At 46.3% G+C, this 12657-nt stretch overlaps 1 protein-coding gene across 1 annotated transcript; it reads right to left on the minus strand.

The window, feature by feature from the left end:
* Window positions 1-1142: 1142 nt before the first annotated feature.
* LOC138448051 (uncharacterized) lies at window positions 1143-1739 on the minus strand. The gene has a single exon (XM_069604592.1). The coding sequence runs from the start codon at window positions 1737-1739 to the stop codon at window positions 1143-1145; it is 597 nt and encodes a 198-aa protein (XP_069460693.1).
* Window positions 1740-12657: the final 10918 nt, after the last annotated feature.

Genomic DNA, 12657 nt, shown 5'->3' on the forward strand with positions numbered 1-12657 from the left:
ACCCAGCATGGAACATTGTAGCCTCAGGTGGATTCTCGGAAACGTCATCATAATGGTGCGTTGTAGCCTCAGGTGGAGTCCCCTGTAGAACCTCAGGGTGGGAGGATGTAGCCTCAGGTGGAGTCTCCTGTGCATACTCAGCATGGGACATTGTAGCCTCAGATAGAGTCTGGGGCACATCATCACATCATCAGGGTCGGGCGTTGTATCCTCAGGTGGAGTCTCCTGTAGATCCTCCGGATGGGAGGATGTAGCCTCAGGTGGAGTCTCCTGTGCATTTCCAGCATGGGACATTGTAACCTCAGGTGGAGTCTCGGGCACATCATCACATCATCAGGGTCGGGCATTGTATTCTCAGGTGGAGTCTCCTGCACATTATCCGGGTGGGATGTTGTAGCCTCAGGTGGAGTCTCCTACACATCATCATGGTGGGGCGCTGCAGACACAGGTGGAGTCTCCTGTAGATCCTCAGGGTGGGAGGATGTAGCCTCAGAAGGAGTCTCCTGTAGATCCTCAGGGTGGGAGGATGTAGCCTCAGGTGGAGTCTCCTGTGCATTCTCAGCATGGGACATTGTAACCTCAGGTGGAGTCTCGGGCACATAATCAGGGTCGGGCGTTGTAGCCTCAGGTGGAGTATCATACACATCATCAGGGTGGAAGGAAGTAGGCTCAGGTGGAGTCTCCTGTGCATACTCAGCATGGGACATTGTTGCCTCAGATCGAGTCTCCTGTAGATCCTCATGGTGGGAGGATGTAGCCTCAGGTGTAGTCTCCTGCGCATCCTCAGGGTGGGAGGATGTAGCTGCAGGTGGAGTCTCCTGTAGATCCTCAGGGTGGGAGGATGTAGCCTCAGGTGTAGTCTCCTGCGTATCCTCAGGGTCGGAAGGATGTAGCTGCAGGTGGAGTCTCCTGTAAATCCTCAGGGTGGGAGGATGTAGCCTCAGGTGGAGTCTCCTGTAGATCCTAAGGATGGGAGGATGTAGTCTCAGGTGGAATCTCCTGTGCATTTTCAGCATGGGACATTGTAACCTCAGGTGGAGTCTCGGGCACATCATCACATCATCAGGGTCGGGCGTTGTATTCTCAGGTGGAGTCTCCTGCACATTATCCGGGTGGGATGTTGTAGCCTCAGGTGGAGTCTCCTACACATCATCATGGTGGGGCGCTGCAGACACAGGTGGAGTCTCCTGTAGATCCTCAGGGTGGGAGGATGTAGCCTCAGGAGGAGTCTCCTGTAGATCCTCAGGGTGGGAGGATGTAGCCTCAGGTGGAGTCTCCTGTGCATTCTCAGCATGGGACATTGTAACCTCGGGCACATCATCAGGGTCGGGCGTTGTAGCCTCAGGTGGAGTATCATACACATCATCAGGGTGGAAGGAAGTAGGCTCAGGTAGAGTGTCCTGTGCATACTCAGCATGGGACATTGTTGCCTCAGATCGAGTCTCCTGTAGATCCTCAGGGTGGGAGGATGTAGCCTCAGGTGTAGTCTCCTGCGCATCCTCAGGGTGGGAGGATGTAGCTGCAGGTGGAGTCTCCTGTGGATCCTCAGGGTGGGAGGATGTAGCCTCAGGTGTAGTCTCCTGCGTATCCTCAGGGTGGAAGGATGTAGCTGCAGGTGGAGTCTCCTGTAAATCCTCAGGGTGGGAGGATGTAGCCTCAGGTGGAGTCTCCTGTAGATCCTCCGGATGGGAGGATGTAGTCTCAGGTGGAATCTCCTGTGCATTTTCAGCATGGGACATTGTAACCTCAGTTGGAGTCTCGGGCACATCATCACATCATCAGGGTCGGGCGTTGTAGCCTCAGGTGGAGTCTCCTGCACATTATCCGGGTGGGATGTTGTAGCCTCAGGTGGAGTCTCCTACACATCATCAGGGTGGGGTGCTGCAGACACAGGTGGTGTCTCCTATAGATACTCAGGGTGGGAGGATGTAGCCTCAGGTGGAGTCTCCTGTAGATCCTCAGGATGGGAGGATGTAGCCTCAGGTGGAGTCTCCTGTGCACTCTCAGCATGGGACATTGTAACCTCAGGTGGAGTCTCGGGCACATCATCAGGGTCGGGTGTTGTAGCCTCAGGTGGAGTATCATACACATCATCAGGGTGGAAGGAAGTAGGCTCAGGTGGAGTCTCCTGTGCATACTCAGCATGGGACATTGTTGCTTCAGATCGAGTCTCCTGTAGATCCTCAGGGTGGGAGGATGTAGCCTCAGGTGTAGTCTCCTGTGCATCCTCAGGGTGGGAGGATGTAGCTGCAGGTGGAGTCTCCTGAAGATCCTCAGGGTGGGAGGATGTAGCCTCAGGTGTAGTCTCCTGCGCATCCTCAGGGTGGGAGGATGTAGCTGCAGGTGGAGTCTCCTGAAGATCCTCAGGGTGGGAGGATGTAGCCTCAGGTGTAGTCTCCTGCGCATCCTCAGGGTGGGAGGATGTAGCTGCAGGTGGAGTCTCCTGAAGATCCTCAGGGTGGGAGGATGTAGCCTCAGGTGTAGTCTCCTGTGCATCCTCAGGGTAGAAGGATGTAGCTGCAGGTGGAGTCTCCTGTAAATCCTCAGAGTGGGAGGATGTAGCCTCAGGTGGAGTCTCCTGTAGATCCTCAGGGTGGGAGGATGTAGCCTCAGGTGGAGTCTCCTGTGCATACTTAGCATAGGAAATTGTAACCTGTGATGGAGTCTGGGGCACATCATCTTAATGGCGCTTTGTAGCCTCAGGTGGAGTCTCCTGTGCATCCTCATGGTGGGACATTGTAGCCTCGGGTGAACTCTCCTGCATTGCCTGTAAGGATTTTGTACCAAAAAGTGTTGTTGAAGTTGTAATTGTTCAGCTTTTTCTTCAACAGCAGTAGGTTGTAATGATGGAGGGTGAGAGTCCCGCAGCTAAGCAGCAATGACTATAAAGGATGTGTCCTCAGACTGGATTCTTTGCATCTGTGAATCCCTCACAGCATCGGGAGCGATGATCAGCATTTAAAAACAACGCCTGCCTCTCCCGCGTCGCCCAGTAAGAAGGAGATACCTCTAGGGAATGAGGACCTAGAACCTACCGTCCACATGAGCTGCAAACTATAGCTTCCTTTTCGCGTTGATGTGAAGAACCTGGAATTCACTGTTGGGCTATTTTCCTTCTCAGATTTTTTATAATTAAATTCCCGGCTGGCTTTGCAAATCCCGGACCTGTTTATAAAATACATCGCCATCGTTTTGATGGTGGAATATAAGAAAAAACGCTGTTGAGGAATAGTACATGAGATACTACAAGAAGCTGAAAGGCCATGAGGTGGGAAGTTGGACAAAGTGAATAGATGGAACGCAGGATCTAGGCATCGTTGTTTGTACAGCCGCCTAGTGAACTAGTGAGGGCACAGGCTCATTCCACATACCCTACGCTCACATATAACACCAACACTACTGGACAACACCTCAGCCATAAGATTGAAGCTACTTTTAACGACTACCCAGATTGCAGCTTCCCACCTAATTCTCTGTCTCCTTAAACACAATCCTCCATTGTTTAGTTCATAGTTTACCTCTTCTGCGCCCATCCACACACCATTGAGGCATGGGTGACTAGCAGGGTCTTGACACCCTCGCATACCTTTAACGGCTGAAATGCACACACGCATAATAGCATCTCCCAGATTTCCCAAATTTGGACTCCAGCCCCTCCGAGGGGTTTCAACCAAAAGCACGTTGGGACCATACTTATGAAGAAAGGCGCTATAACAAATTACAAAATGAATGAAATGAGCACCCAATCTGCTAGGTACGTATTACACACCACTCCGGTGGACACTCGACACAGGCATGGCGATCCGCACACATCAGAATGCAGCAAGGACTTTGATAACATTTGGTTGTGCTGGTCACATAATTCTCCGCCTACTTACACCTGACTACACGTCAACACCTCTGACAACAGTATGCAGCGAAGACGTATGGCAAATTCAGGCATGCTGGACACATACCGAGCCTATAGCACTCAAGCCATCTCCTGACTCCTCTGAGCACCCATCACATGTCTGACCTCATGGGTTGCTCTCTACCAGAGCCTGGTCAGCCCTGCCAAGCCTTATTTGGCCAAATGCGCACACGCATCATAATCTTACTCCGTGACCTACATTCTGGACCTCGGCTACCACCAGTGCGTTGAGACTGTAATAATGGTAAAAGGAGCTATATAAATGACAAGTACAATACAAATCATTATTAGAGGCTTAAAATAGAACTTTATGTTGAGGACTATTTTAGCAAGACCAGATAGAGATTTTTGGAAAATTTTGGAAAATGATAGGCTCCATGGAGGGCAGTCATGGAATGAATGGAATAAATCCCACTCTGGAAACGGACTGGATTAAACACTTTGATGAGTTATATGCTTATAGAAAATTATTAATTTAAAATCCTCAAGAGCAGCTGGACCTGATGATCATTGTTGTTATTGGACAAATTGAGTCATTGAGCATCATCGGTTATATGTGATATTACAAATTTCAGAGTGGTACATTTCACTGCAACCAAAATACAGAAGAAATACTGTTCTCCGGAGACCTCCGGTCGGCCCATAGAGCCAAGGTTTGCTCTGAAAGTACTTTAAGACGAGATAGCTGCACCCTTGAGATGGATGGGGGTGCAGATCTATTACTACAACACCAATCAATAAGGACAACTCAATGGTTTGGCAAAGGGAGTCCGTTTAATGGCAAGTACAAAAAACTGGAAGTCATGGAAATCAGCAGTGATGCGATTGTCCCTCTCGCTTCAACTCCAATGAGCTTCATAAAAGTTGTATTATTTATACTGAAAACTCGTCATAATTGACATATAACACTCAAAAGTTGATATTCAATTTTATTGGTTGGCAAAAGGTAACTTTAATATAGTTACTATATCGGTATATGGTAACGGAGTGAGGGGAATGGGTAAACACTGTCAGGTGAGCGTCTAAGCCCTTCCTTCAAATATGACTACTGTAGACATTACTAAAAGTATGAAGGCCCATTGGTTCTACTAACTATAGGACCTTAGATTATTTGGTCCATTGTGATTGGGTTGGCACCAACCCCATGCATATATTTCCACTTTGCTTAGCAGCACGCAGAATGGTCAGCAGGTGCAGGGTGCCCTTCAGTCACCCGGTCTTCCTCCAATTAAGATTACAATCAATCATCACTTCAACAACTATGTGTTAATTATGTTACTGGGATTGTCCTTGAAACTGCATCTTCTGTCTGGGAAAGTTCCGATATCTCTTCCTGGGTGGATGCCAAGCGTAGGTGTGAACTCGTGCTTCTCCTCGCTCGGATGGTCACGTGCTTCCCGCACAGTGAATTTGTCTAGTTTCTCTCAATTTGTTCATTTAATTCTTATTCTGCTTGCCACCTGCCTATGCCTCCTTATCCTGACCTTTCAGAGACAGGATATTCTGTTCTTAAGTTTCAATTATATGTAGCTACTGTTTGTTCCTGCTATTGGTATGACCTTGGCTTTTCCTGGCACGAGTTACATCTGCCGAGTTTCAATTCAGCCATCTCTTCTGGTTTTACTAGAATATGAATTTCTGCTCATTCGGCCTTTAGTAACCTGGGTTGATTGTGCTTCGTTTGCAAAGTGGAATTGCACTTATAATACTGTGCTTCGTTCTGAGGTAGATTATGTATAATGGCGCTTGCCGCACTATTCTTCTACTTAGCATTGCAAGCCGTATTGTTTTCTTAGCTTTCTTGCGATTCCAAACATATGTACAAGTGTTAGCTGGTTGAATATATTCATCCTGTTTACATCTTAAGCTTCATTTACTTCAACATGATTCTCCCCTTTTAGGTTCACGACCTCCTCATTCATGGCGTTTTTCGTCTCCGGGTGTCATTCTCGGGTTGTCATTTCTTCTACTTGTACGTCAGTGCGGGTCCTCGTGACATCACTATTCGTCTTCCATTAAGACCTTTTTGGTTTCTTCCGAGACTGTACTTAGGCAATCTTCATTTCATCTTATTTGCTGGTAAGGTTTCCTTAATGGATACCTCACTGTCCATGGTTTTCTTGGTATCGGTACTTCAATAGGCGTTGCTCTTCTGATAGGTACTGGGCAGAGCCCTACTACGGCTCTCTGCTGATTTATCTGCTCATCATACGTCACATATTTTGGTGTGACCGTTCCTGGTACTTGACAATGGTCGACTGGAGTGCAAGGTTTATTTGGGACCTCCTCTACACTCCCCCTCTGGGAGATTCATCGACCACTTTCACCTCCATCTTTGGATTAAAGTTACCCGATTCTTCTGTATTTATCTTCACTCCATCACCTGGGTTCATTCCTTCTTCATCTTCAGGGTCTATACATGATGGTTTGAAGAAGTGTCTCTTTGGAGTCCATATTTTTATTACTCCTTTCAAGCTTCCTGCTGTTCTTACATGTTCGTCTTTATTCCAATTGCAGTCTTTATTCCAATTATTCCAATTGCAGCCCAAATGGACATCGTCCATTTGGGCTGCAATAAACCCACCTTCCCACATCATCTCTGTGCTTTCTGGGAAAGAGAAACTTTGTTCCTTCTGGTGCGTGAATGCTGGTCTTCACAAAGTCTTTTATTTCTTCATCAGTCAGGTCCTTGGGCTTCCATCCTGGCTTTCTTCGCAGTCTTCAGGCATTGCAAGATTATTATCTTGATAACACAAAATCCTAGCAATATCATCACTAGCAGGGCTCACAGGAACTTGAATGCATCTGCCATCCATTGTGGAGCCCATGAAAACAGTGATATAAACCAGCTGTCATCATCAACTTCATCAGTTTCATAGATCATCTGGTTCTGCAGTTTTGTCAGCATACCTATGGCCTCTGTTAAGGTTCCATTCTCCTAATCGTGAGCTGGTATAAATGTGCAACATGCTTCTCTGATGTTTGCACAAACTCCTCCATCCATGGCTGTGATCATGTCAAGGACATATCTGTTCTGAAGAGTCATCAGTTGGATGGCTCTTAGCTCTTCCTTGATCACATTGAATCCTTTTATGGTTGTGTTGATCGTCTGCAGTAACTCCCATCTGGTTATCTGCAACCATTTAGTATTTACTCCAACTTGGATTCTTGGCATAAAAATCATTGTGAACACTGATAAGGTTCAAATGGGATTGCATGCAAAGCTTCTTCTGATTTAGCAGAGAAGTAATTCTCTCTCTTCTTCCAAGTTAGCAGTTCCACAGATCTCTTCTTCCTCAGGTGAGCATCTGCTTTTGGGAAACTGTCAATATTCAGGTCACTTTTCGGGATCACTAGTGCTGGAACGTGGACTTTCACTATTATACCTCCCCAGTCTCTTGGCAGTCTCATGTATGCCTTGGATCCGCATGCCCAATAATGATCCATAATTACTGCAGTTCCATGCACAATTCCTGGAGCGTCAAAAACCTGTCCACAGTTCTGATTCTCTACCATCTTTCTTGTGCCATTATTCCTGAAGCAGAATTCTGGGCTTTCTAGTGGCACTATCTGCAAGGGTCCTCCTCTGTCTTCGACCCATGTTATTAGTTTTGCAAGTTTCGGCTATAATGGGTTGCAGCCATTCTGCACAATGTCAGCAGTTTCTTTGTAGAGTCCAGTGATCACCCAGGCTCTGCAAATCACCACTCCTTTTTCCCACCCATTTGGTGAAAGCACTGTTCCACAAATCTTCATTTGGACTCTATTCTTCCACTTTCGAGCTTCCTCTGGAGTTTTTCCTTGGACATTTAGTCTCGGGTTGCCTTCCCATCTTATTCCTCCTCCTTTATCTCTAGGCTTCTCGTACCTGATCACATGATTCCTAGTATGCGCTCTGCTAAGAATGCTCTGTTAACAATTAAGTATCTATACCCGTTACATACTTGAATCATGTTGACATAATCGACATGCAAGTGCTAAAAAGGCACATTTGATCTTGGGATGACTCCTCTCATTACTTTTAATATGTGCCCAGCTGTGAATTGCTGGCAGATTTTACAGTTCACTATAAAGAATGCAACATGCTCAGCTAAATTCGGTATGAACCAGTCTTCAGCAAGCGTTGCTGCTAGGTTCTCTTTTGTCATATGTGCTGGATAATGTAACTGCTCCAGCGCTATGTTTGATAGTGCTACAGGCATTACTGGTCTACCAGTGCTGTCTTGTCACCACAGGCTGTCAGAGGGGTTTAAAGAACACCCTAGATGTTTCCAAAGGTTCTTTTCTTCCTGTGGTGCCTCCCCATTAGCTGTGTTTGCCCCTAATTACTGTAACCTTCAGGTGCAGTTCGTGTAACCATCATTTGCTCGTTGGCATGGATAACTTCCACTTCCATGATTGTTTCACTCTTGGATGCCATACGCTTGGCTTCCATGTCTGCTGCTTGATTTCCACATGAGATAAAATCTGTCCCCTTTGTGTGAGTGGCGCATTTCACGACCACTATGCCCACTGGGAGCTGTAGTGTCTTGATCAGCCTGTCCAATAAGGCTGTGTGCTGCACTGGTGTGCCATCCGCTCGGAGGTAGCCCCTCCTTTTCCAGCGCGCTAATCCTGCGTGCACTGTTGACGTCACATAGACAGAGTCACTGTACACCGTTACTTCCTGGTCTGCGTGCTTCTCAATGGCGAGTATCAGCGCCAATAATTCTGCAGCCTGTGCTGAAAAATGAGATGGTATTCATGCAGTACTGGAAATTCTCCATTTGCTGTGTGTTTTTACCACAGCAACGCCAGTATATCTTTGCCTGTCATTTTGATCGATTATCGAAGACCCGTCAATAAAGACGATCTCTCCTTCTGCCAATGCATTTTCTTTCACCCTGGGGATTTCATGATAGCATTTTTCATAATTTGCACAGTCATGTATTGGCTCTCCTTTAGTGACTGGCTCGGCTATGAACATAGCTGGGTTCACTATCTTGCATTGAACTATCTTGATGGATTCGATATGATTACTTCATAAGCAGAATCTCTCTGAGATGTCAATGTTCCCTTTGGTTTCTCTAGAATGGCAAATAGTGAGTGCTCGACGTACAACGTCACGGACCATCCCATCACAATGGTTGTAGCCTTCTCTATGTCGAACGCTGCGGCAGCTAAACTTTGTTCGTAAGGAAAATGACCTCTCATTACTGGGTCCAAATTCCCAATTTAGTATGCCAGGGGCTTGTATCCCAACGTGGTTCTCTTTGTGAGTACTGCTGTCATAATGCTGCCATTCGTGTGTAAGAGCAGGTAAACTTCCTCTGCATAAATGGGAATCCCTAGAACTGGTGCTGTGAAAATAGCTCTTTTGAGTTCAGCAAACCCTTTTTCCATGGTCTCAGCCCATTCAATATTTTCTTTCGTCACTTGGGCCTTCTTTAGGGCCTGAAGTAAAGGCTTAGTGTAAGAGCCATAGTCAAAGACCCATGCCCTAATGTAGTTGCATAGGCCTTTAAAGCTCTGCATCTGTTTTATTGTGTGTGGTTTAGCCGTGTTCAGTATGGTTTCAGCCCTTTTTGTGGTCACTCTCTTTCCTTCATGTGAGACCAGCTGGCATATGTACAGCACTTCTTGTTGACAATATTGTAACTTTTCCTTGTCAACCTTAGAACCTTTCTCAGCCAGTATAGTCAATAGCTGAACAGAATTGTACCTGAATTGCTCTTCCGTGGTGCTGCAAATTAAGATGTCATCCACGTATTGCGGGATGACACTTTTTAGTGCAATATTGCTGAAGTCCATCTGCAGGACTCTGCTAAAAATAGATGGAGACTCACAATACCCCTTGGCAGCCTCGTGCTTTTCAGACGCATCTGTCTGAATGTAAATGACGTCAGATCTTGTGAATCGCGGTGCAACGGGATTGAGAACAATGCATTTTTCAGGTCAATCACTGTGAAATATTTTGCCTCAACAGGTATATTACATAGAATTGTAGCCGGGTTAGGGACTAAAGGGAACTCTGCCTCAAAAATATCATTTATTGGGCTTAAATCCTGGATTAGCCTCCAAGACCCCTCCTTTGATTTCTTGATCGGATAAACCGAAGTATTGCATGACAATTCTGACGTCACTAAGATGCCCTGCTCCATCATAGCGGAAATTGTCTTAAAAATCCCTTTATCTGCCTCTCTGGACATGGGATGTTGTCCACACTGAGACAGGCACTTGGGCCATGTTGTCATCAAAGTATTCAGGATGGTTTTGTGCCAATAACATTCTTTGAGGTACTTCTCTTTGGATAATTTTTACCCAAAAGGTGAGACTCACTTCCACCATTGTCTCTCCCATATCTGCTTGTTCTTTAAACAGATCGTCAACAGTGACATCAGTCAATCGATATCCTTCTTCAATGGCAATTATTGCGCACCCTTGTCGGCCTTCGTCATCACAAGCGTCAATCAAGGCCACTTTCCTTTGTACTGCAGCTGTGTGTATCATCAAGGGAAATACTTGTCCCTTTTCCTATGCAATGGTATTCTTGGCCTTGAATAGGAATTCATCAGGGGTTCTCATGATTCTGTCTGCAAGGCCTGGCAATCCTGCCATAAGCACACGCATACCATAGGCGAATATTTCTGGCTCTAATGGTATAACCCTCATGGCTGTGTGTCCTGCGTATGCTCTGATCATTTTGCGTACATTTGAATAGTGCATTCCTGGAGTTGAACATATTATGCCCTCCTCCGTGAACAAGATTGTCACGTTTAACTTTGTCATTAAATCTCGACCCAAAATGTTCACTGGGGTCTGACGTGAATATAGTAAAGGCACATTCATCTCACATTCTCCTATGGAGACTGGAAGTGCATTTGTGAAGGGAACATGACTTATCGCTGCTGTAAAACTCTGAGTATTCATGGCTTTGCCGAACAAGGAAAACTTGCCTTCAAATATGCACGAGCGTGTTGCACCCGTGTCAACTAAGAAGGAATATTCCCTGTGAGGGTCTGGTGTCACTGATAGGATATAACACATCAGGCTTCCCAGTGAGCTGTACTAGTCCATATACAAATTTGGCCCACTGTGTGCTGGCAGATTTCCCCCATTTCCATTGTTACTTCCCATTCCAGGGTTCATGGTCTGCCCTATGCTCATCGTCTGCGATAGTTGCAGTGGTGCCTGCTGGGATTGTCCTTGTGGAAAATTCCCCATGCTTTGCGGTGGCACCCCTTGTTGCGCTCCTGGTGCTTGTTGTTGCACCGTGTGATTCTGTGCACTACCCTGCTGTAAAACTGCAGGTGGATTCGCCATGCCTGCTCCTGTTCCTTGGCCGTTCTGCATCATGCCTTGGTTTCTGCAAGTGCGGGATAATTGCCCTGTCATTCCACACAACCAACATACTGGCGGTGGTCGGATCATTTGCCCGTTTGACATATCTTGATTACCATTTTGCATATTTTGACAACCTCCTTGATTATTTTGGAAACTTCCCTGATTACTCTGCCATCCTCTTCCCCTAAATCCTCTTCCCCTCGCGTAAAACCCTGTATTGTTCTGATTATTCTCCTGTGGATAAGTCACCTGCTGCATGTTTGATTCAGCTGTGCTAGTTATTATAGTACCCTCAAGAGCATATTTTGACAATTTCTTCTGTACCAATTTCGCTTCCTCCCCCTTACATGCAGCTTCCTTTTTGCGTTTCTTTTCTTGCAGCAATCTGCAATTCTGTGCGATGGTAAGCTGTATTTCAGCCCAAGTCTTGGCCTCAATTCCCACCAACTTCTTGAGCTGTTTCTGTACCAGCTCTGGCAGCCCTTGGCACAATATATGGTAGAACACATGCATAGATTTCATCCAAGATTCATGAGTCTCGCGTTTTGAAAATTCTGTATATAAATTAACGGATCCTCAGATTTCTTCATTTTCCGTGTCATTATAGCTCCCATATCGGAAGTATCTGGGTATAGCACTAGACAGCTCTACAATTGTTAAATGGAGCTCTGTCATGAGCGATATTAATTGTGGTTACACCAGGTTAGCCTGCTCGTGCCCACACATCATCTCCTCTCTCACCAAGTATGGCCATTAGGAGACCTTTGATATCCCCTATAGGTAACGTGTTCCCTGCTGTCATTTTTTGTAACTCATGTATCCACTTTCCAGCTCCGGATGTCAGCATTGGAAGCTTGTTTTTCAAATCTTTCCAGCTCCGGATGTCAGCATTGGAAGCTTGTTTTTCAAATGTTCTCGATCCATGTGTGGCCATGGACTATATAGTGGTTTTACTCCCCCTTTCTCGAGTAACGGAAATTGGGATGCATAGCCCTCTCTCTCCTCTCTCATTGTTCTCCTGTCTATTGCTGGGGTAATATTCCTGCATTGCCATCCGCCTGGTAGGGACCTAAGTCTGTCCACGTAGTGGGTGAAGACACCCCCCTCTGACCGTGAGATACTTCTTCATGTCGGTCAGACTGTGTGGCTTATTCTGATGCTCTTGGTGCAGACTAACCAGTGTCTGACCATCTCATTCCTTTCTCTCTTAGGAGTTGTCTTTCGATTCCATCTCTCTTCCTCATTTTCCTCGTGTTCCTCCCTTTCCGAGTCGGACATTGTCTGTCCCCAATTTATACAACTTCTTGTATTTTCTGGTTCCTACTTATTTCTAATCTATCCAGGGATAGTTCCCTATTCCCACTGCTTCGGGTGACATCCTCAGTGTCGTAAAGCTGAGTGCTCTCCAGGCGCTTGTCTTCCCC

Source organism: Ambystoma mexicanum, chromosome 3q (genome assembly GCF_040938575.1).
Source record: "Ambystoma mexicanum isolate Mex_15411 chromosome 3q, UKY_AmexF1_1, whole genome shotgun sequence".
NCBI classification, from domain to species: Eukaryota; Metazoa; Chordata; class Amphibia; order Caudata; family Ambystomatidae; genus Ambystoma; species Ambystoma mexicanum.